A 24,503-nucleotide genomic window follows, 5' to 3' on the forward strand; every position below is an offset into this window, starting at 1 on the left:
TCCCTCTCTACCTCTCTCTCTCTCCTCTTTCTGTCTTTTCTCTCTCCCCTCTCTATCTCTCCCTTCTCTCTTATTCTCTCTCTTTCTCTATCCTCTGTCTCTTTCTCTCTCTCCCCCTCTCTCTCCTCTCTCTCTGTGTCTCTTGCCTCTCTGTATCTCCTCTCCCTCCCTCTCTTATTCTCTCTCTCTCTCCTCTCTCTCTGTCTCTTTCTCTCTTTCCCCCTCTCTCCTCGCTCTCTCTGTATCTCTGTATCTCCTCTCCCTCTCTCTCTTTCTCTCTCTCTCTCTCTCTCCCTCCCTCCCTCCCCCCCTCTCCCTCTCAGAGTTTTTTCCTCCACTAGCTGAAAACTTCAGGGTTTTTTTTCTTTAAACCATGTAATCAAAACATTCCAAACAACATTTCTTGTTAATGAAAAGAAAATATAGGAATGTCCTTACTTAGTTTTCTCACATGGTATAGATACTGAAGCTTAGAAAATCCTTCCCTAAATAGCTAATTTGTAAAAGAAAGCCTTAAGATTGGTCTGAGTTACAGAGCTAACTCTTGTACCTGGCAACTTCATTGTTATTTTGAATTTCTGAAATCTCAACTTGGTCTTTAGGAGGGTCTGATGTCACAACATTTCATGCTGCAAAATATTTTCAAAAGTAATATGATTTGGGGGAACTCTCCATCTTTCTAATGACCATTGACAAGGATTCAAATGGAGCAGGAGAGAAGACTAATAATCAAAGATCATGCTTTTTCAAGAGGACTTCCTTGTTTTCTCCTTCAAGACGTTTCGCTTCTCGTCCAAGAAGCTTCTTCAGCTCTGACTGAGTGGTGGGGAATGGATCAGTCTGTCAGAACTTCAGCCAGAATGGAAGAGGCTTCGTGGATGAGAAGTCAAACATTATGAAGTACACACAACATTCATTAGGAAGTACACACCACAAGGGGGGTGTTTACAACATGTTAGCAGCGACGCAATATTTTGTCTGTTCGCTCTCACCCTCCCTCCACAGACAATCTGCTGACTAACAGAAGTTGTGTGTTCTATTTTCAGGTTGTTTCTTGTTATAGAATATGTGAATGGGGGTGACCTCATGTTTCATATGCAACGGCAGAGGAAACTTCCAGAGGAACACGCAAGGTATTGTGAATCTTTCTTTCTTCCTTTCTTTCTTCCTTTCTTTCTTTCTTTCTTTCTTTCTTTCTTTCTTTTCCTTTCTCTCTCTCTCTCTCCTTCCTTCTTTTTTCTTTCTTTTTCTTTCTTTTTCTTTTTCCTTTCTTTCGTTCCCTTTCTCACTCTCTCTCTCTTTCTTTCCTTCCTTTCTCTTTCTCTTTCTTTCTTTCCTTCCTTCCTTCCTTCCTTCCTTCTTTCTTTCTTTCTTTCTTTCTTTCTTTCTTTCTTTCTTTCTTTCTTTCTTTCTTTCTTTCTCCAGGGAGTCCTTTCTTCTCATTAGGTGGCCAAAGCATTTGAGTTTCCTCAATTTAGAAGGCTAGATTCCTCAGGATCTGCCCTTCTAAAGAGCAGACAGGGATGATCTCCTCTAGGACTGACCAGTTGGATGGGCTTGCAGTCCAAGGGACTCACTGCAGGAGTCTTCTTCTCCAGCACCAGAGCTCAAAGGCCTCCGTTCTTCGGCGCTCACCCTTCCTTCATGGTCCAACCTTCACAGATCCATCCATTGCAAAATGAAAGGAATAGCAACTGTTAAATGGCCCTAAGGAGTGAAATTACGTTTTCCTTTCAGGTTTTATGCTGCTGAAATCTGCATTGCTCTCAACTTCCTCCACGAGAGAGGCATTATCTACAGAGATTTAAAACTGGATAATGTTCTCCTGGATACAGAGGGCCACATCAAGCTAACAGATTACGGCATGTGTAAGGTAAATCGAGTCAGTGGGTCAGCCTCCCTAAGAATCGGGACCTGATTGTACAGGTGGCCAAGGCTGAAGATGGGTCTCTTCCTTTGCTGAGATCAAAGGAGCCTTTCCCATCGCTGAAGAGACTTTTCACCCTGGTCTTGAAAGGGATCTCATGTTGGGGTGCCAGAGATCAGGAGAGATCCCTCTGCTCTTTAGAGAGGGGTGAAAGACCAAGAGAAGAAAAATTGGCCCAGACAGGAAGGAGGTACACTATATTGCCAAAAGTATTCGCTCACCTGCCTTTACTCGCATATGAACTTACTGTAAGTGACCTCCCATTCCTAATCCATAGGGTTCAATATGACGTCGGTCCACCCTTTGCAACTATAACCGCTTCAACTCTTCTGGGAAGGCTGCCCACAAGGTTCAGGAGTGTGTTGATGGGGATGTGTGACCATTCTTCCAGAAGCACATTTGTGAGGTCACACACTGATGTCGGACGAGTTTACATGGCCTACCACTTTGTGGCCAAGTTGCTGTCGTTCCCAAACACTTCCAAGTTCTTATAATACAGCTGACAATTGACTGTGGGATATTTAGGAGCGAGGGAATTTCACAACTGGATTTGTTGCACAGGTGCCATCCTATCACAGTTCCCTGCTGGAATTCACTGAGCTCCTGAGAGTGACCCATTCTTTCACAAAAGTGTGTAAAAACAGTCTGCATGCCTAGGGACTTGATTTTATACACCTGTGGCCGTGGAAGTGATTGGAACACCTGATTGGATGGGTGAGTGAATACTTATGGCAATGTAGTGTATCTAGAACTATTGATGAGGACAGAGGAGGTCCATAGCCTATACCAGTGTAGGCTAACCTTTCTGTCCAAGTGTGCTGAAGGTGTGCATGCACTTGCCCACACTTACAATGCAGTGTGTGCACGACCAACCCACCCCCCACACTGCCTCTGTCAGTGAGATCAATCAAGCAATGTAACAGAAGTTGCCTTCGGAAGTTATGGGAGCTTCATCATTGGAAGCTTTCAAGAAGAGACTGGACTGCCATCTGTCAGGAACGGTGTAGGGTCTCCTGCTTGGACAGAGGTGTGTGTGTGGGCTAGATGACCTACAAGGTCCCTTCCAACTCTTGTTAATCTAAACCCTCCCAAAACCATTTTTTCTCTTTCATCGACACGCTTCAAATCGTTTCATTTTTGCAGGAAGGATTGGGCCCCGGCGACACGACGAGCACTTTCTGCGGAACGCCAAATTACATCGCTCCGGAGATTCTCCGAGGAGAAGAATACGGTGAGTTGCGATATAGAGAGCGTGTTAAGATGTAGAGACTGCAAAGCCTTCTCATCCGGAGTGATTACAGATGTGCTGTGTGTTTGTGTTAATGTCTTTACGCCCTTAAGCAGAAGTTGGACCTAACGGAAGCATCTCTGGGTTCCTTATTATGTTCTGGAGCAGAAAAGAGTAGAGCAGTGTTCAAAATGGAGAAGGATGGAGAAACTGTCCTGTCTCCATACTTTGTGACGTAGAGTTCAAGTGTTTGTAGGCTCGAAGGCTGCCCTGAATCCATTTTGAGGGAACCTCAGATAATGAACTTTGGAAGGCTGGTCTACGTTGTTGAATGCCTTTGGCAAATAAACTATTGCTAGCTAACCCCAATGGGTCTTTGATAGGACTTCATACCATCGCTGCCATGTTTTCCTTGTAAAAGGCTGCAGAAATACAGTAAAGTCTCCTTTTGGGGAGTTCTGATTGCCCTTTCACAAGCCAAAGTGTTGAGTGTCAGAAAACGGGATTAAGATACTGGGTTGGAGATAGTTCTGACAGCCACACTACTTACGGGATCGACAGTTGCCGTTGGGTTTGAATTTTTAAGCAATTCCCCCCCCCCCTCCTCCCAAATCTTAAATTTATCTGTTGCTTTGAAGCAATCTTTCATGGCATTGTTGCAAACTAAAAGTGCAGGACATCTGAATTAATTTTTTTGTTCTGGTTGTTTTTATGTTCTCCACTACACACACAAACACAGCAGCCCTTGTACACCACTAAAATCTTCTCTGAAGACTCCCTAATTTCTATATATCTACCTACCTACCTACCTACCTATCTATCTATCATTTCTCTATATATATCTATCTATTATCTCTCTCCCTCTTATCTATCATCTGTCATTTCTCTCTCTCATCTATTATCTCTATCTATCATTTTTCTCTCTCTCATCCCCCCTCTCTCTCTCTTTCTCTTTCTTTCTTTCTTTCTTTCTTTCTCTCTTGCTTTCCTTCTTTCTTTCCTTCCTTCCTTCCTTCTGTTTTCTTTCTTTCTCTTTCTTTTCCTTCCCTCCCTCCCTCTCTCTCTCTCTCTCCTTTTAAAAAAAAATGTTTTTATAATTATTTTTTGTATTGAATAAACATTAAAAACATTGGACATAGAGCGACCTTTCTGGCTTTGTCATTTCCATACTTATTTTAACATAACAACAAATACAGTTTCTACTTATTGTACACAGATACATTAATCTTATTAACATATCCGTTATCCTCCTTTATAGATTTATCTGTGTATTATCCAGTTCCAATTCTACAATCCCCAAAATATTCTGTTCCGACTCCTTTTCCTTATTTCCAACCATTGATACATTTTGTTCCAAATTTCATAATATTCTGTCTTGTCTCTATTTTTGATTTCTAGTGTCAGTCTGTCCATTTCTGCACACATTAAAAAAAAAATTATTACCTCTTTTTCGGTGCGGGCATCTCATTTTTTCCCAATTTTGCGCATATACCAATCTTGCTGTGGTTATCCCATGCAGCATTAAATACGTCACTCCTTTACTATATTTTTCTTTTACTATTCCTAATAGGAATAGTTCTGTTTTAAATCTATCTTTTGATCTAACATCTCTTCCAACCATATCTTTATCTGATGCTAAAAAACCCTCTCTCTTTTCTATAGCCACCCATCTCAATCAATGTCTCTAATCCTTAAGTGTTGTTCTGTATATTAAAGCAGTAACAGTCAGCTCCGTAACCTGAAATCTTTTATTGAAAACACATTTTTCTAATATTTCTTTACAGGATTCAGTGTGGATTGGTGGGCCCTTGGTGTCCTCATGTTTGAAATGATGGCAGGAAGATCTCCTTTTGATATCATTACCGACAATCCAGATATGAACACTGAAGATTACCTCTTCCAAGGTATTTTTTAATGTAACGACAGATTAGTATCCAACATTTAACTAGAGTGTTAAGAATTAGAATAAAGTTTCACTCAAGAGCAGTATAAAAATTGCAGCATCCAATCTGGATTGGTCACTGGGATCAGAGGTTTAGGGATGGGCTCCAGCACGAGTCCAAAAACTTAAAGACTAAACCTCTGGTCCCAGCGACTGACTCAGATTTGATCCTGCAACGTTATCCTGGGACCTGTGTATGTATGTATGCCTTCATCTGTGAGAATAAAAATTATTTGGAAAACAAAAATTTAACCTGTGGAGTCCTTGGGACTCTCTGAGCTCGGTTGTTTTCTTGCAGACGTTTCATCACCCAACTACATAACACCATCAGCGCTAGGCAAGTTCACTGATATATAATTTCTCAGACCTAATTTTCTTTCATCAGCTAGCATTGATGATATTGGCTATCGACGTTAATGAAACATTTGCAAGAAAGCCACCAAGCTCAGAGAGCTCCAAAGACACCCTGAACTATAAATAGCCTCTTCTAAAACTCAACCTCTTATATCAGTGGTCACCAACTGGTGGTCCGTGAGAAAATTTTGGTGGTCCGCAGAAAAATCTTTGCATTTTTGCATTATTTTTTTTATATTGCCCTAAATCGGGGATCCTCAAACTACCGCCTGCCAAAGCAATTACTCCCACTCGCTGATGGGACCACTAATATGAATTAGTGACAGGATGGGGTCCTTCAGGCACTTAGCTTGGCTGCCTGTTTAGTAGCTCCAGCCCTTCCCTCCCCTCCCTGGGAGTCCAGGCACTTCAGTGAGAGGTGCGCGAAACTTCAGCCGGGCTCCTTGAAACACAGAGTTTGCAGGGGGCCAATTTAGCGCCCGGGCTAGCTACAAGACAAACATTCATTTTGGCTGTATTCGAGATTCCCAACTGCAATGGATAGCAAAGCTAGAGTTGACCCCCGGGCGCTTCTTTCTGCTAACAGGCGCCCAAGCTAAGTGCCTGAAGGACCCCATCCCGTCATTAATTCATGTTAATGGTCCACCGGATTTAAAATTACGAATTTAGTGATCCCTGAGGTCCGAAAGGTTGGTGACCAGTGGTAAGTTCCTACCATTTCGGACCGGTTCGACTGAACCGGTAGTGGTTTGGCAGCCTGGGTCACTAGAACTGGCAGCAGGCCTGCCACACCGTGGTTCTCCGGGCAGCAACATCTTGTTTTTTTGGTTCTGCGCTTGTGCAGAACAATTTTTATTGTATTGCGCCTGCACGCACATCAAGCGCACCGCGTGCCCATGAGCAAACCAGCAGTAGTGGCTGCCGGAAGCCACCTCTGTTGGTGACCCCTGTCTTATATGGTTGTTAAAATATCTTGAATCAGGCCAAAATCATACACCCAGCTGGCGTACCTAATGCCCATTGAAATGAAATTGAAGGACAGATAGAAAATTGCCTTATGAAAGGCAAGAATTGTCTGCTGTCAAGACTCCATCTTTTACACCACACCAGCTACTGATTTAATACGGAATATTCTTTATTTAGCACCGAGGATTTCTATATTTCATAGGGAAGGTTATTCAGGACATCCTGTCCCTACATTTTGCTAATTTCTGGAAAGATCACTGAGCAGAATTGGCATTTGAACTGTGCCAAGGAGGGAAGTGTGAGCCTGTGTATCGTAGTTACTTCAGAACTTACAGTTAACGTGCTAACATTGGCAGAGTCCCCTTAATTAAGAGAGGTACCCGGTTTATGGTTTAGTTTTTGGGTTCTGCATTGACTTCAAAGGGAGTCTCCTACTGAAGTGCTTGACAAAATCCTGATGTCCTGCCTACAAGCCATCTTTTCTTTTTAGATTTCAGGCCTGCCATACTTTCTTCTGTGGGAAAATGGGAGGGGGGATTATATGGAGTGGGGTGATATGTAGCCATAATAACATTCTTCTTAGAAAGCCAAGGTCATCTTTGTCTCGGCACCTGGCCGGAACTGGATGGGAGGAATCTGTCTTTGCGGTAGTGGAACATTGGACCATGTGATGGGCTTGTGGGTGTGGGGCAAAGATCTTGAACTTTCAACCGGGTGGGGAAAACCGGGAAGCTTTCAGATTTTGGTTTTCCCAGATGTGCCAACATGGCTCTCTTAATAAATTGGAACTTTGAGCAATATTTTGCCTTGGACTCTGATTTACTTTTGGATGTTATTTGGAACCCTGACATTCTGTTAAGCAGGGGTGGAGAGGAAATTGTGTTGCATTTTAACACAGATTTAAAATGATTACTGTACTGATGTTTTGGGGAATATAATATTTTCTCTTTCCAAAAACTTTTAACAGTTATCCTTGAAAAACCAATCCGAATTCCAAGATTCCTTTCTGTTAAGGCCTCTCATGTTTTGAAAGGATTTTTAAATAAGGTAGGTCTACAATGTTTTGTCTCCACCCCCACCCCCCAGCAAATTAAGCACAAAAGCACTTTTTGGCTCTCAGTACCGTCTGTTATCCCTGTGGTTTATTCATTAAACCTTAAAAACAATAAAACCTATTCATTGTTTTTGAACAGTGTTCAAACTAGGGAAAAATACACTAAGAGAATCCTTCCACATTCTATTCTGTAACTTGTAAAGTGAAAATATAGAGAGACAGAATGGTTAAGATGAACTTGGTGATTTATTTTATAAAGTTTACAAATTCGTTTTTAAAGACTCTTTGTCTTTCGGCCTCACAAACCTGTCAATTAAATACAATCGTGGGAAAATTAATTTTATCTTTCCTTCTAGGATCCCAAAGAGAGACTCGGATGCCAAGCCCAAACAGGATTTTCTGAAATCAAGTCACACACGTTTTTTCGCAGCATAGACTGGGATCTGGTAAAGCATTTCACTTTTCCTTTTTCCCCCCTTCGGTTTTGTGCCTGTGTGTCTGAGCTGTTCTTTTGCACCTGCTAAGGGGCGTGTCCTTTAATGGGAGGGGCAAGTGATGTCACAGGTATCATAATCGGTGATATTCTACCGGTTCGCCTGAGCCAGTAGTGGAAATTGCGGGTTGCCCCGCCCACTTGCCCCAGCTCTACGGCATCCTATTAAGGCCCTTTTTTTATAGACAAAGCGCATGTGTGGAAGGAAGGAGCAGGTGCTCACATTTGCAAACCGTTAGGGAAGGTAAGTGGTTACCACCACTGATCATAATACCATCACCTCTGTTGCTACCGTGAAGGTGGATTACATCATTTGTGTGAGAACTTCAAGAAGCAAGTGTAACTATTAGAATCATTGGTGACCCAGCAGAATGAGTGAGGAACTATAACTTGGTTCAAACAACATTCTACATCAGGTTTACCATGGCCATTTTGAATAAACCATAATAGAATGAGTGAGGAACTATAACTTGGTTCAAACAACGTTCTACATAAACCATAATAGAATGAGTGAGGAACTGTAACTTGGTTCAAACAACATTCTACATAAACCATAATAGAATGAGTGAGGAACTATAACTTGGTTCAAACAACATTCTACATCAGGTTTACAGTGGCCATTTTGAATAAACCATAATACAGTACACCATAATGCAGAATGTCCAGTCTAGTTTTATCATGATGGTAGCTCCATTAGACCCATAATAGACCAACCTAAATCTTTGCATATCCATACAACCAGCTCCCAAAGGAGACCTACTTCTTCCTCCTTCTGTGGGAATTTCTCATTCCTCTATTCCCCATCCTGCCACACTCTGTAATAGAATAGAATAACAGAGTTGGAAGGGACCTTGGAGGTCTTCTAGTCCATTCCCCTGCTTAGGCAGGAAACCCTACACCACTTCAGGCAAATGGCTGTCCAACATCTTCTTAAAAACCTCCAGTGTTGGAGCAACTTCACAACTTCTGGTGGCTTTTAAGAAGATGTTTGCTATCCCCTCAGATCTGCTTTGGGATGGCACCTGACTTTCTAAGACAACTGGAGAAGATCTAAAGCTGGTGCAGAATCAGAATTATTGTGTGCTTTCTGTTTTGTTAGCTGATGCTGCTGAGAGGTGGCATCAAGCCATCGTTAAGCTATTTCTTCCCCACTTGGTGCCTTTTGCTTGTGTGGAGTCCAAGAATAAGAAGGATCCGAATCCCCCCCGCCCTCTTTCAAAGCCAGTTTTGATAGGAGGTCAACAAGAAGCCAACGTCATGTGCCTAGATAGGCTTAGGAGAAACCCATGTTTACAGATCCTCCCTCAGCTGGGGAACTCCTTGGATGACCCCGAATCGGTCACCGTATTTCAAGGGTAAAAACAGGACAGCCACTGCTCCACCCCCACCCCCACCCCGGAGACAGACAAAGTCAGCAGGTGCAAAATGACAAACGTCCACGGAGGCTTTCTCACTCGCTCAAATTACACACACCAGCATTGGCAAGACTTGCAACCTTAGTCCCGAGCCTGCACAAACCCATTTCAAGGCCCCTTAAAAATTACACGATGGATTCACGTAGTTTTTCGACTTCACGGATGCACTTAACCGTATTTTTCGGAGTATAAGGCACACCTTTTTCCCTCAGAAAAGTGGGTGAAAATCTGGGTGCATCTTATACACTGAATATAGCATTTTTTTACCTCCCGAAACCCCACCCCCTTCACCAAAATGGCTGTGCAGAGCTTTTAGGAGGCTTTCAGGATGCTCCTAGGGGCTGGGGAGGGCGTAAATGAGTGAAAAATGGGCCATTTTTTGCTCACTCCCCCCCCCTCGCTCCCAGGAGCACTCTATAAGCCTCCTAACGGCTATTCATGCCCTTTTTTTGACACAAAATGGGCCCATTTTTGCTAAAAATGGCCTGTTCTTTGCTCATTCCCCCCCATCCCCCAGGAGCACTCTCCAAGCCTCCTAAAGGCTATTCATGCCCTTTTTTTTGGGGGGGGGAGGAACGCTCAAAATTTTTCATGAAAAACAGGCCCTTTTTGGGAGGTCTGCAGAGTGCAAAAACTTCTTTAATTTGCCTTTTCAAAACCTTGCTGCGTCTTATACTCCGATGCATCTTACACTCTGAAATATGCAGTATATTGAGGGGGAGGTTTCAAAAGAAAATAAGACTTGGTCTTATTTTCGGGGAAAACATAGTAGTATCTAGGGAACCTCAGTACGATTGAAACATTTTAAAATGCATATTGGTACTTACTCAAAATGTGTCATGGGAAAAAGGAAGGTAGAAACCCCGAGACTGTGAGATGTCAAAATTCTCTTTTGAGCAGTTAGTTCTACATTTCTGTCTCTCTGAGAGGCACAGCCTGTTTCTGGCTCATTCTCCACCTTGACCCGAAAGGGTCCACAGAAGACACGGACAAACATAGAAAATGGCCAACCTTGGCCTTGGAAATGCCTCTTTGGTTGATTACATTGTGGTTATAACGTTTGTGTGTGTGTGAATTTTAGTGTCTTTTAAACAATACATCATTTCCTCTCTTCTGTCTCTCTCATTTTTCCCCTCCTTGCTCTCAACTCAGCTGGAAAAGAAGCAGGCCACCCCACCATTTCAGCCTCAGATCACGGATGATTATGGTTTGGATAACTTTGATACCCAGTTCACCAGTGAACCTGTGCAGTTAACTCCAGATGATGAGTAAGTGTCATTGTTTAGCCTTGAATCAAAGAAGGGAAAAGAACTTTGGGGTTACACGGTGCAGTGTTTCTCAACCTTAGCAACTTTAAACTGCGCGGACATCAACTCCCAGAATTCCCCAGCCAGCAACTGCTGAGAAGCACTGTTCTAGTCCCAACTTTGCCCAATGTGGAATTGATTCACCCCCTGGACAGATTGCTGTCCACCTTAAATATTTTTGTTCTGACCTGGGCTTCCCAAGATCATGAAGCAGACTCCTCGTCCCAATAAAACCTCTTTTATTTTGGTTAAAGGGAATTCCTCTCCCTGCAAACTCCCCTCCCCTTTCGCTCTTTATTCCCTATGGGAGGGGCCATTCACTGTCCACCTGTGCCTTTACTCCTGAGTCGGCCCTTCTTTAGCGGTTCCCTTCTCCTGGCAGCCCTGCGCATGCGCACATCGGGAACAGGCTCCAGCTGTTTTTCTGCCCCACTGATATCCGACTCCGGAGGCAGCTGATAACTGTCGGATGGCCCTGGCCCCATCTCTGCCTTCGACACAGAGCCTTCCCCAGACTCCAGGACTGGCCCATGTTCCTCCCCAACCTCCTCACTATCCGAGCCTGCCCCTAGCTCCGCTGGCCACGGCGGCCCACAACAATTACCTTAACTGTAAAGATTGAAAGATTGAGCTCCTGTTCCTTGTTTTGGGAATTGTTGCTTTTTCTAAATGCTTCTCTCTGTACTTCCTGAGTTTTACAAGTGGTCCTTGAGTTATAACCGTTCATTTAGTGACCCTTTGGGGTTGCAACGGCACTGAAAAAAAGACTTACAACTATTTTTTCACATGACCGTTGCAGTATCCTCATGGTCACATGATCAAAATTCAGACCCTTTGGCTAACCGACTCATATTTGTGACAGTTGCAGTACCCCAAGGTCACGTGATTCCCTTTTGCAACCTTCTGACAAGCAAGGGGATGCCCGACTCACTTTACAACCATGTTACTAACTTCTAACAACTGCAGTGATTCACGTTAACAACTGTGGTATTTTTTAAAATGGTAAAACGGGGCAAAGCTCGCTTAACATCTCGCTTACCAACAGGAATTTTGGGCTTGATTGTGGTCACAAGTTGAGGACCATCTGTATTTCCCACCCTTCTTACTGCTTAGCCAAAAGCACACAGACCCACAAACATTGGTTATTGCAAAGAAAATGTGGGTTGTTTTTTCCTGTTCATTTTGACCATGATTTGCCTATTCAGCTTGCAGCAGAGGTGGTATTCAGGAGGTTCTGACCAGTTCTGGAGAACCGGTAGCGGAAATTTTGAGTAGTTCGGAGAACCGGCAAATACCACCTCTGGCTGGCCCCGCCCCCATCTATTCTCTGCCTCCTGAGTCTCAGCTGATCGGGAGGAAATGGGGATCTTACAGTATCCTTCCCCTGGAGTGGGGATGGATTGGGGATTTTACAGTATCCTTCCCCTGCCACACCACCAAGCCACACCCACAGAACTGGTAATAAAATCTTTTGAATCCTACCACTGGTTTGGAGAAGACATTACAGACGAGCGTTAATTCTTCTCCTCTTTCTTCTTCCTGTCCCCAGGGATGTAATAAAAAGAATAGACCAGTCGGAGTTTGAAGGATTTGAATATATTAACCCATTGATGCTATCGACCGAGGAAACGGTATGAGAAAGAGGCACAGAGAGAACAAAAGAATAATAATAATAATAATGAATGCACTTGGACATTTAATCCTGAACTACAGTATATGCATGCAAGGCTGGGGCGGGGCCACCATAAGGTTTTGAATGGAGACCAAATGATAAGACGGCCGCTGACAAAAACCAAGATCACGTGATTCGGGGGGGCGGCTTCCTGTTTCTTTTTTTTTCTTTTTTTTTTAAGTCCGGGGGAAACTGGCGGAGCTAGCTTCATGGATTCTGCACTCCGTGCCTGCTTCAACGAAGGGTTCAATGATGGTTTGTTGCATCCTTAGGGGAGAGATTCCAGATCACGTTGAAAGTAGACCAACTTCTAACGGACCTTTTTCCATGCAACAGCCTCCTATAAAACAGTCAAACATCCAGAATACAATTGCTTGTGGTGTTGAAGCTTAACTTTAGATGCCTTTTCTCACAAGTGGTACCTATCCTATGTGTCTCAGTGTGTGCGTGGGTCTGTATGTGTGTGTGTACATTCACATCTGGGTAGGCACACATGTATGCGCACACTTGCTAAATAAATAGAAATGGGGTTGTGTTTTATTAGCAACGTTAACAAATTTGGGTACAGTATTTTAAGTGCCTAAATGGATAATCTACATTAAATTATTCCATTTTTGGAACATTTGAGGAACCCTGTGAAGTTTCTGGTTATTGAAAAGAAAAGAAAAAGTATTTTACACATGGAACCTACAACTAACAGCTGCTATCTAATATTAATCATGGTCTCAGAATGGACAGGAATCTTAGCAATAACAATTCCAAAAATTACAATTTAGCATCTTAAAACATTCTGGATTATGCTGAACGTGGGAGAAATATATATAAATATATATATATATATATATATATATACTACCAAAATCTCATCAGAAAATTTAAATTTGCACATGGTGGATTTATGAAAATATTTGAGCAGTGCCTACAATGATTTATGTTGTATACTAGATTTTTGAATAATATTTTTATCAATGCAATATTCAAAAGGAACAATGGAAATGTAATAGATCTTAGCCTTAAAAAAAAATTTTTGGGAAAAAAAAAAAAGAATTCTAGGATATCCATCAACATACATATTTTTCTGATAAAGCACACCTCCTACTTAAAAACAACTGCTTTGAAATGTTTAGTTCTCCCAGGGGTTGTCATGGTAAATGAAACACTTAACAAAAAAGCAACTCAGTGATGGGAAAGGCGACCACAGATTTTTAAAAAAATATTACCTGGATATAAAAATGTCCATTATTTCCTTTTTTGGAGAACTGTGGGGTGTTTCATCGAGATAACTGCTTGTCAATTTTTGGGATTGAAAGAAAATTCAGATTGAACCAGTCCATTATTGCTAATCTAATACCGTAGCCCTTTCTGAATATTGTTGGGTCCATTGCAGTTTTTGAGAATAAGGTTAAAAAAAGAAAATAAATCAGATTGACTTTACGGGATCCATTATGACGACAGATAGGGGGTGAAAAATCCCATTAACGTCATGACTTGATAGATATCAAATAACTCCGTCTAGGATTTCTCAGGATATATAACATTGCATTGGTTGCTGTGCAGGAGACCTTACCTGCATTTGCAGTCATAAGATGCTCGTAGATTTAAGATGGGCAAATCTGGAAGGTGGATAAATCTGGCCAAGAACCATTTCGTTAAATTTCGTTTTTGGATTCTCCCCTTAGCTTGGCCGCTAATTAAAAGCACACACACATACACACGATAACAAAAACGCTAGCACTCCCAGGCCGAGTTCTTGGAATTTCGGCTGTTTTGTTTTCCAGCAAGATTCTTAAGTCTGTTCTAACCAGCACTTATCCAGCTAGGACTATTATTGTTTTTCCTCCGTGGTGCTCGGGATTTAAATAACCAAGCTACTTTGCTTTTTAAGCAAAGCTTGAAAATGAGTATCCTACTTCCCCTCTCCTTCTTCTCAGCGACAAATTCAGTATTTCCTTCACTGCTCTCTCTCTCCCTCCCTCCCTCTCTTTCCCCTTCAATTTACAGCTGAGCAGCTGGTTTTTGTAGGCATGTGACTGATCCGATGCCATCAGATTATGGAGGCAAAAAAAAAAACGTGAGAATACTTTTGCTCCGAACTTGGTATAACTGTCCAAACATCAAAGCAGGACTAGATACGCACTTGGTCCCAGGCATCATTAAAAAAAAAACCAAGTCCTTGATTTATTTACAATTTAAGGCATTTTACAATGTTGCTGTGTTGCCAAATAAGTTACTGGTTAAAAAGTCGATTGCTGCTGCTCGTGTGCAATGTATAATGTTCTGTCCATGATGAAGGGGAAATTTTTTTATATAAAGTTCTTGTTTTATAAATTAAAAAGAAAAATGAAGGATGTAATTAAGTGTGTGGTTTAAAAAAAAATCCTTAATATATTGCAAATGGAGCTGGTGACGATATCATTGTCTTAGTATGTAAATGAAATGTAAATGAAAACACTCTAGCTAATTTAATGATTGTAAAACAGTAAAATATGTTCTTGTAGTTTTGTATAATTAACTAGTTGAGATCTTTGGCCAGTTTTATTTGTGCAAAAAAAAAGATGGTATCCTAACCAGTTAAAACAGCTAAGATCATTTATATTCTTGCACATCTATTAAAGACTTTAATGAAAATATTCCGACTGTTTTCATTAAGCAAAAATAATAGACTTTCTTCAGATGGATTACAATGTTTTATTAGTATGTTTCAGTTCCATACATCCTGCACACGAAATGTTTTCTGTTCCATTTGATTTCTTCAGAGTTGATCTCTTCAAACTGTCTGGAAAGAAACTATTATAATAAAAACAGAGTTCAAACATGAACTCTTAATTACTTTACAATAATTTGTATTTCTCTATAACTGCGCAAAGGGGCTTACATTTCAATCTGCATGAAATTAGAGCTGTCAGTGCAGCTGTGTTCAGTTTGCTAAGGTTGAAACCATACTTTAAAATTGTGATATTTTTTTTGACACCTGTCCTTTTAATTCCAACAAGCTGATGATATAAACTCAATTCCTCCAAATTATTGAAATATCGTATTTTTCAGAGTATAAGACATACCTTTTTTTCCTCAAGAGGCTGAAAATCTGGGTGCGTCTTATACATCAAATACAGCAATTTTTTTGTCTCCCGAAGCCCTGCCCCCTTCACCAAAATGGCCATGCATACCCTTATGGAGGCTTTCACAGAGCTGCTGGGGGCTGGGGAAGGCAGAAATGAGCAAAAAATGGGCCATTTTTGCACACACACCCCCAGCAGCACTCTATAAGCCTCCATAAGGCTATGCATGCCATTTTTTTTTGACAAAAAACGGGCCCGTTTTTTGCTCATCCCCCTATTCATGCCTTTGTTGGGGGGGGGAAACAGGCTGGTTTGGGGCAGTTTGCAGAGTGCAAAAACTTTTTTTTTCCTTTTGGAAAGCTCTTTAATTGATTGATGAGAATTACATTGATTAAGTGCTGTGCCAGCAGAAACAAAGTCTTAAGTGCTGCAGATTGTCAGCGATTTCCTTCTCCAGCACATGGATATATACACCTGGAAACATCGACCTACCTACCTACTGTATTTCTCTCTCCCCCCCTTTATTTATCTATGTACCTACCTACTCTCTCTCCCTATCTATTGTATTTCTCTCCCTCTATTTCTCTCTATCCCTCTACCTACCTACTCTCTCTCCCTCCCTATCTACTGTATTTCTCTCTCTCTATCCCTCTACCTACCTACCTACACACTCTCCCTACCTACTTTATTTCTCTATATATTTCTCTATCCCTTTATCTACCTACCTACTTACCTAACTACTCTTTCTCTCTCTCTCTTTACCTACCTACTGTATTTCTCTTTCTCCCCTTCTCTATCTACCTACCTACTTTTTTAAAAATTTGCCTCTTCAAAACCTTGGTGCGTCTTATACTCCGGTGTGTCTTATACTCTGAAAAACATGATACATTTACAAAGAAAACTTACCTTTCCTTTGTAGCCTACATAACAAAGTACCCATCAAGATTTCACTATACATATAACCGACTTAGAACAGTTTGTTTAGTGACCGTAATAAAAAAATAAAATGAGACTTTTCCACACTTACATTTGTGGCTTCCCCATGATCACATGATCAAAATTCAGATGCTTAGCAACTGATTCATATTTATGACGGTAGTCGTGTCCCAGAGTCACCTTTTGCAACTTCCTGACAAACAAAGGCAATGGGGAAGCCAGATTCACTCAAAAACCATGTTAGTAATTTAACAAATCAAGTGATTTATTTAACCTGTCAAGAAAAGTCGTGAAACGGGACACAAACTTTACAAATAAGCTTTTAGCAAAATGATTATCATGTCCCAGTTTGGAGTATAATCAATTGAGATAATTTGATCTGCAGATAAAATCACTATCTCCTAATACGGAAATCTATTATATTTCCAGGTAACTGCTCATTCTTCTATGATATTCTTACTCTAGTTTAACACAGAAAAATCTTACTATCTTGTTCGATTTTTAACAGGGCCACATGGTAAATGGAGTTGACTAACTTCTGAATCTATTGTTGGATATAAAATATTGGCTAGATATAAAACTCCGGCTAATTTTTTTTTTTACTTAATTCCTATCCATTCCAAAAATTGAGTGTTTCCATTTATTCTCTTGCAAAAAATTATTGAAAAATATGAGTCAGCCCCTCCTGCTGCTTTTAAAGCTGGCACTTAATGCCAACCTATTACTTATAAAAATTCTTCACAGGTTTTCTATTTATCTGGTTGATGATTCATTCACATTTCTGTAGGGAGGGACAGATTTGCCCTTCGCATTTAAATGAGGGGGGGGGGACTCTGAGTAGGTACACAGCCGTGTTTCATGCTAATAAAAAGCTGCTGAAATTATAAAAAAAAAATTTCCAAGACATTTTAATATTAGGTTCCTTTGTCAGGGAACATCACTGATTTTCTACCTACCGTGTTTCCCGAAAATAAGACAGGGTCTTATTTTCTTTTGACCTCCCCCCCAAAACTGGCCTTATTTTCGGGAAGGTCTTATTATTTTTGAGGTGCAGGAGGCAGCGAGCGTGGTCATCTCATGGTTGCGGCTGTGTTGCAATATTTTCGGGGAGGGCTTATTTTAGCACACACTCAAAAACCGGCTGGGGCTTATTATCCAGGGGGGGTCTTATTTTCAGTGAAACTGGGTATTTATCACCTAACACCCTGCTTTCTAACGCGTGGTAGTCAATTAGCATTCATTTTATTCCTACCCGTTCCCCCAATTTATTGATGATGCTCTTAGCCGCCTTTTTTTCTTAAAATCAGATTTCACTGAAACATTTTAAGTTCTGCAATATTATGAGTTGGATATGCCCGTGACCCGACACATGCGCGCACAACAAAAGCGTGCCGACAAAACCGTGGCGCTAAAACCGCGATGTCATCAATGCGCCGACAGAAGTGCGATTTAAGTTAAGGTAAGGTTTAGGGTTAGGTTTAGAGCGCGCTTCTGTCGGCGCGCTGTTGTCGGTGCGCTTCAGCGCTCATTCGTCGACGCGGTTTAGAACTCGCGGTTTTGTCACCGCGGTTTAGTCGGGCGCGCTTTTGTCGGTCACCCTTTTGTCGGTGAACCGGATATGCCACCCTGATCCTCTTGCCTACCAATGGGAAAAACAGCAGCCATCTCAAGGAGGTAATAAAGATAAGTTATTGTGAAGTAGCGTATTTTTTGGAGTATAAGACACACTCCCCCCCCAAAAGAAGGTGAAAATTGGGTGGGGGTCTTATATACCGAATGTAGCCCCGCCCACCCACCGGCCCCCACCCTTTGGCCTCTGCCTCTGAGCAATTTTCCACCTTGCAGCAAGCAACCTGTTTCAGCTTAAGCACAGCCTCATTAGCACAAACAGCTGATTGTCGGTTGGATCAGCCTCCGCACACCGCATTTTCGGCCTCCGCATGCCCCGTTTTCCGCGCATTCCAATCCCTGCCGCCTGGGAAATGGGGCACACAAAGGCTATGGCAATTCCTGCAGCCTGAAACAGCTGATCATCGACAATCAGCTGCTTGTGCTAATCAGGCTGTGCTGAAACAGAAACAGGCTGTTTGCTGTTTGCTGCAAAGAGGCAAATTGCTGGGAGGCAGAGGGAGATTTTTTTTTTCTTATTTTCCTCCCCAAAAACTAAGTGCGTCTTATTCTCTGAAAAATATGGTAATCTTTGCATCATACCTTTCACTCTGCAAAGGAGTCTTTTTCCATAATTTTGAAACTCAATTTTTTTTGGGGGGGGAATAGTTCAGAACATATTTGTCAGTGAAGAATGTCTGGGTGAACTTTTGGTGAGTGGCGTAATACATCTCCAATCCTTCGTCTTCCAGCTGAAGAGAATATTTTATGTCACTCTTTTGTATCTCCAACCTTATATCTTTTGGCCGTTTGAGATTTTGAGGAAATGGCTTCGTTTGCCTCATCTGGGGCATTTTCTCCTGCGGGAATGTTTTTTTCCAGCACAGATTTTTGACGCCTTCCTGAATCTGCGGCTTTCCAATCTCTGCGGTACACTGGAAACGGGACCCATTCAAATGTCTTCGTTCCGCAATTAAATGTTTCGAGACACGGTGGAGGATTTGCAATTGGAGAGTTCTGTAACGGAAAAGAAAGGGTCAGCATTTTAACAGCAATGCCGATACGAATTTACATTTTCTCTATTTTGACCAGCATTTGCTACATTAAATGTTCTGGTCCTTGGCCAAATCTCCACCAATGAAATTAAAAGGCAATTAAAAGCTAATATTCCTGAATATTTGATTGTGACTTGTTTTGATGTGTAAAGATCCTGTTTTAATTGTCTGTTGGCTGATTTAGTTCTGTCCAGATTGTCTGAGGGGACACAGTGGCTCAGTGGCTAAGACGCTGAGCTTGTTGATCAGAAAGGTCGGCAGTTTGGTAGTTCGAATCCCTAGTGGCGAGTAGCGTAGTGAGCTCCCGTGACTTATCCCAGCTTCTGCCAACCTAGCAGTTCAAAAGCACGTAAAAATGCAAGTAGAAAAATAGGGACCACCTTTGGTGGGAAGGGAACAGCGCTCTGTGCGCCTTCTGCGTTGAGTCATGCTGGCCACATGACCACAGAGACATCTGTGGACAGCATGGGCTCTTAAGTCTTTGAAACTGAGATGAGCACCGCCCCCTAGAGTCGGGAACGACTAGCACATATGTGCAAGGGGAACATTTACCTTTACCTTTAAATTTTCTGAAACTTTATTAATTTCCTATTGTCCCGGCCCTGTTTGTATCTCTCTGTAGTAAAGCATTTGATATTTTAAATTTTCTACAACAAATAAACTTTTAACTTCCTGGACATTTAAACACGACCACATTCAGCAAACGGAAGACTTAATTTTATAAATATTCTCTTTTGAGACCATATCCATTGCCGCCTTCTAATACCTTCGGATGAAAATCTGGGAATTTGATAAATTTTTCTAAACTTGATCGATTCAGATGTGGATCCACAGTCCTGAGCAATGAAATCCATGTAGTTTCAGCATCACTTAACTCTTGATTTTCAAACCAGGAGGTTTTGGTGGTCCTACCGAAGGGAAGGGTACAATTTTAACAGGTCCACATTGTCAGAACAAAGTGATTATCATTTAAAATGCTTGTAAAACAGAGTTCAATATTTTCCTTCTTGTACTAACTGTACAACAAGAAGTTTAGTTATTCTAGGAAAGAAAGAAAGAAAGAAAGAAAGAAAGAAAGAAAGAAAGAAAGAAAGAAAGAAAAGGCTGAAAGAGGAAGGTAGGTAAAAGAAGAGAAGGAAGGAAGGAAGGAGAAAGTGGAAATAAGGAGAAAGGAATACAGTGAAAAAGTGGAGAGAGAATCCAAATAAAAGAGAAAGAACCGAGAGAAAGGAGAAAAGAAATAGAAAAGCGTGTGAAAGGAAAACAGACCAGAAGAAAGAAAGATGAAGGAAGGAAGAGAGATGAAGGAAGGAAGAAAAAGGTGACATAAGGAAGAAAAAAAGAGAAAAGGAAGGAAGGAAAATGAAGGAAGAAAAAAGGAAAAAAAGGAAGGAAGTAAGATAGATGAAGGAAGGAAGAAAAAAGGAAGGAAGGTGATGAAAAGGAGAAAAGGAAGGAAGAAAAAGAGAAAAGGAAGGAAGATGAAGGAAGAAAGGAAGAAAGAGAAAAAGAAAGAAAAAGGCTGGAAGAGGTAGGTAAAAAAGAAGAGAAGGAAGGAAGGAAGGAGAAAGTGGAAATAAGAAAGGAATACAGTGAAAAAGTGGAGAGAGAATCCAAGTGAAAGAGAAATAGAAAAGTGTGTGAAAGGAAAACAGACTGGAAGAAAGATGAAGGAAGAAAAAAAAGGAAGAAAGATAGATGAAGGAAGAAAGAAAAAGAAGGTGACGTAAGGAAGGAAAAAAAGGAAGGAAGTAAGATAGATGAAGGAAGAAAAAAGGAAGGAAGGTGATGGAAGAAAAAGAAGAAAAGGAAGGAAGAAAAAGATAAAAGGAAGGAAGAAAGAAAGGGAGGGAAGAAAGATGTAGGAAGGAAGGAAGGAAAAATGCAGGAAGGAAGGAAAGAAAAAGAGAAAGGAGGGAATAAATAACAAGAGGAAGAGAGGAGAGGAACCCCAGGTGTCCAACCGAGGGAAAAACAAGCCGTGAAAGCAGCTGGGTCGGTCCCTCTCTCTCCCCCAGCCCAGCCCACCTCGCAGGGTTGTTGTTATGGGGGAAATAGGGGAGGGAAGGAGGGTCAGGTTGCACGGTTGCCTCGAGTCACTTGGCAAAAGCGACATGCAGATGAAATGAAATGCGTTCAATTCAAACACAGAACGACCCGACCCGACCCTCCCGCGAGCGCCCAGGCGCCGCCTCACCCCAGGGCGCCCTCGCGGTCCTCCCGCCGCCGCTTCAGGCTCAGCTTCCCGCCGCCGCTGCCCCCGCCGCCGCTGCCCCCGCCGCCGCGCACAGGTAGCCCCGCCATTCCCTCCGCCAGGCCACGCCCTCCAGCCCTCCTCCCGCTCCGAGGGCGGGAAGAGAGGGCGCGCGCGCATGCGGGAGGAGGTCGGGGCGGAGCCTGCTGAGGGCGCTGGGCAGGCGGGTGGGCGGGGCTTTTTTGGGGGGAGGGGTAAAATTACCTCAGCTTTTCCCCCCCGTTTTTATATACTATACTATACTATACTATACAATACTACACTACACTACACTACACTACACTACACTACACTACACTACACTACACTACACTACACTACACTATACTATACTATACTATACTATACTATACTATACTATACTATACTATACTATACTATACTATACTATACTATATATTTAGTATCCTATTAATTGTCCATGACAGAACATCATTTTTATTTTATTTTATATTGCATCTGTTTATAGCATACATACACAGATCTATACACATACACGCACACATGCACATGTACGTATATACACCTATATATACCTACACACACACCTATACACACATGTATGTATGTATATACACCCATACCTACACACACACAGGTACGTATATATACACCTATATATGTGTGTGTGTGTGTGTATATGTGTGTGTGTATGTGTGTGTGTGTGTGTATACGTACCTGTGTGTGTGTAGGTATGGGTGTATAAATATGAGTGACAGTGTGTTTGTAATGGTTTATATTATGTTATAATATAGTTTAGTATGTTGTATTATATATGATACAATAAAAATAATTATGTAATATATAGTATGTAAAGCTATAGTGAAATATGTACAATACAAATTAGTTACATAGTATATAGTACTACAATATAGTACACAGGGTATAAAGTACACATATACATACATACATACATACATACATATATATATACATACATACATACATACATACATATATATATATATATGACAATAAATATTTATTTTATATTAAATATTATACAATATAGTATATATATTTTATGATACAATACGATACTATATATCTATTCTCTTCTCTATTATTTCTAATTCTATTTTATTTTATTCTAATTCTATTCTCTTCTCTATTATTTCTAATTCTATTTTCTATTATTTCTAATTCTATTCTATATGGTTATGGTGTGATATATAGTATGATATGATGTTATGAATCTATTAGACATTTGCCCTGTTGTAGTCTAACATTTTCTGGGTTAAAACAAAAATATAAACATGGAAATACTGTACCAAAAGTGCTAAGCAAGCATTTTATCTTTGATTTTACTTGATTATATTATTTATTTTTTTACCCCACCACTATCCAACAGGTCCTCGGTGACCTCCAGGTACAATAAAAATACAAAAATAGAAAAGCACACAAAACCCAGACTCAATTCGAAATCTTCACATTTGGCCCCTTAAAAGTACCACCAAACAAAAGGTCAATAGAAACAAAAATTCAAACAAGACTAAAGGCCATAAAATGTCATTTTATAGATAATGAGCAGATGCCAAATCATTTTGATTTTGCAGCTCTGGGCTTAAAGGTTAGTGTACTCATGCTTAAAAAATTATATTAATAATTATAGTAATAATTTAGGCCACCCTTTAATCTGTACCGAGAATTTTATTTGAAATAAGCGGCTGTACAAAAATTTTCTACCTTTGCAGCAACAGTTTTTTTTAAATAATAGTGACTCATGCAGTGGAATTTTCTTTCAAGTTAATGTGTAGCTTTTACTGCTACCAGTTCTCTCATCGATTCTTGTTCCTAATGATAATGACAATTGTTATTACTCTATTAAATCCTTCATCACAATGTGCCAAGCCCATATATCGGGACCCAGGTGTAAGATTTATATCGTTATTACAATGAGTGTCCTGTTTGTTCATTAGAATAGCAACAGCAGAAGCGACAATAACAATATTTACTTGTCTGGTCCTGCAGACAGAATGCAAATTTATAGCATAATTTATTTCCAAGGGAAAAAAAAGTGTAGGTTTATGGTGCTATAGGGCGTGTTTTCCCCTGGTTTTTTCAAACTGAACAAACTGTGGTTTGTTCAACCCAGTTTGTTTTCCAGCTGGATCCATTGAATCAGAAATTAACCCTGGCAGCCTGATTCTACTCGTATGCTAGGCTAAAATCTGATCAGTTTGTTTATGATTTGTCCTTGAACACAGCCATAGTTACACTGGTAGTCTTTTAAGGAGCTTTAGAAATAGGAAGTATTTCTAGGGGCAAATCCTTATTGAAAATGTTGTAGATCAATCAATCAGAATAGAACTGGAAGGGACCTTAGAGGTCTTCCAGTCCAGCCCACTGTTCAAGCAGGAGACCTTATACCATTTCAGACAAGTGACTTTCCAGTCTCCCCTTAAAAGCCTCCAGTGATGAAGCAGCACCCACAACTTCTGGAGATAAGCAGTTCCACTGGTTGATTGTCCTCTGATGAAAGAAATGTCCTTCTGGGTTCGGCTTCAAGTGGGGAAAAAGACACAGGAGACATGGAAGCTGCTTGGAAAGATGGTTTATTGGTGGACAGGACCTCGTGGCTTGAGCCCTGAACAGAAAAGGTGATCACATGCTTCAATGTTGGTGGAGAAGAAGAGAAGGGCTGAGGGAGGGGCTTGCTAGGCTTTTTATAACCTGTTCAGTCCCACCTCTCTGTTTCCTGTTCCTGTGTAAGAAATGTATTCTGATTTATTGTCAGACTCCCATGGGGCCATGCAGGGGCAACTCTCTAGGCTGTGTTTTGAATCCAGGTTTGGTTGAGTTCTCAGATGCCATGTGGTCAGTTGGGGCCAATATTATCATGCTTTAATCCCATCTCCCTGCAGCTGAAGTGGAGAAGCCTTTATTATGTAAAGTAGACTAGCTTGGCCTTCTTAATGGCCCATTGACAAAGGGGGATGGGCAGGAAGCTGCAGGTAGCTATTCTGCCTTTTAAAACATGTTTCTTTCTTTTCACATCCAGAGAAATATTCTGCCTTTTCAATATTTCCTAAGATATTTCATTTTTTCTGGGAGAGAGCTGGGTGATAACTTCCTACACCTCACTGTTAGTAAGTTTCTCCTTAATTCCAGGTTGCTTCTCTCCTTAGTTTCCATCCATTGTTTATTGTCCTGCCTTCTTGGAAATATTGATTAAAGGAAAATTTGGCATTGGTTTAACTGGAGAAAAAAAAAATTGTTCCTTAATTTTTATC

At 41.1% G+C, this 24,503-nt stretch overlaps 2 protein-coding genes across 4 annotated transcripts in view; one reads left to right on the forward strand and one right to left on the reverse strand.

Annotated features, from left to right (window-relative positions):
* PRKCZ (protein kinase C zeta) overlaps positions 1-15,198 on the forward strand; it is a 74,242-nt gene extending 59,044 nt beyond the window's left edge. The window contains exons 13-21 of one of the 3 annotated variants that reach the window (XM_087702369.1): positions 1,047-1,133; positions 1,738-1,873; positions 3,071-3,158; positions 4,940-5,059; positions 7,385-7,464; positions 7,828-7,917; positions 10,532-10,647; positions 12,236-12,317; positions 14,360-15,198. In XM_087702369.1, coding sequence (XP_087558495.1) covers positions 1,047-1,133; positions 1,738-1,873; positions 3,071-3,158; positions 4,940-5,059; positions 7,385-7,464; positions 7,828-7,917; positions 10,532-10,647; positions 12,236-12,317; positions 14,360-14,380 — 820 coding nt within the window. In that variant the 3' untranslated portion in view covers positions 14,381-15,198. Of the gene's footprint in view, positions 1-1,046; positions 1,134-1,737; positions 1,874-3,070; positions 3,159-4,939; positions 5,060-7,384; positions 7,465-7,827; positions 7,918-10,531; positions 10,654-12,235; positions 13,520-14,359 lie in introns of those variants that run through there. The other 2 variants (XM_087702370.1, XM_087702371.1) reach the window with 2 other exon arrangements.
* Positions 15,199-18,173: 2,975 nt separating this feature from the next.
* Positions 18,174-21,320, reverse strand: LOC148042596 (uncharacterized). Its single transcript, XM_087702451.1, has 3 exons — positions 21,214-21,320; positions 19,783-19,924; positions 18,174-18,978 (listed from the first exon to the last, which is right to left on the reverse strand). Exons 1-3 carry the CDS (start codon positions 21,318-21,320, stop codon positions 18,733-18,735), a joined length of 495 nt encoding a protein of 164 aa, XP_087558577.1. The 3' UTR covers positions 18,174-18,732.
* Between the last annotated feature and the right edge of the window lie 3,183 nt (positions 21,321-24,503).

Source organism: Thamnophis sirtalis, unplaced genomic scaffold, assembly GCF_051295495.1.
Source record: "Thamnophis sirtalis isolate CommonGarterSnake01/CBP01778 unplaced genomic scaffold, rThaSir2_p1.2 scaffold_15, whole genome shotgun sequence".
Taxonomy (NCBI): Eukaryota; Metazoa; Chordata; class Lepidosauria; order Squamata; family Natricidae; genus Thamnophis; species Thamnophis sirtalis.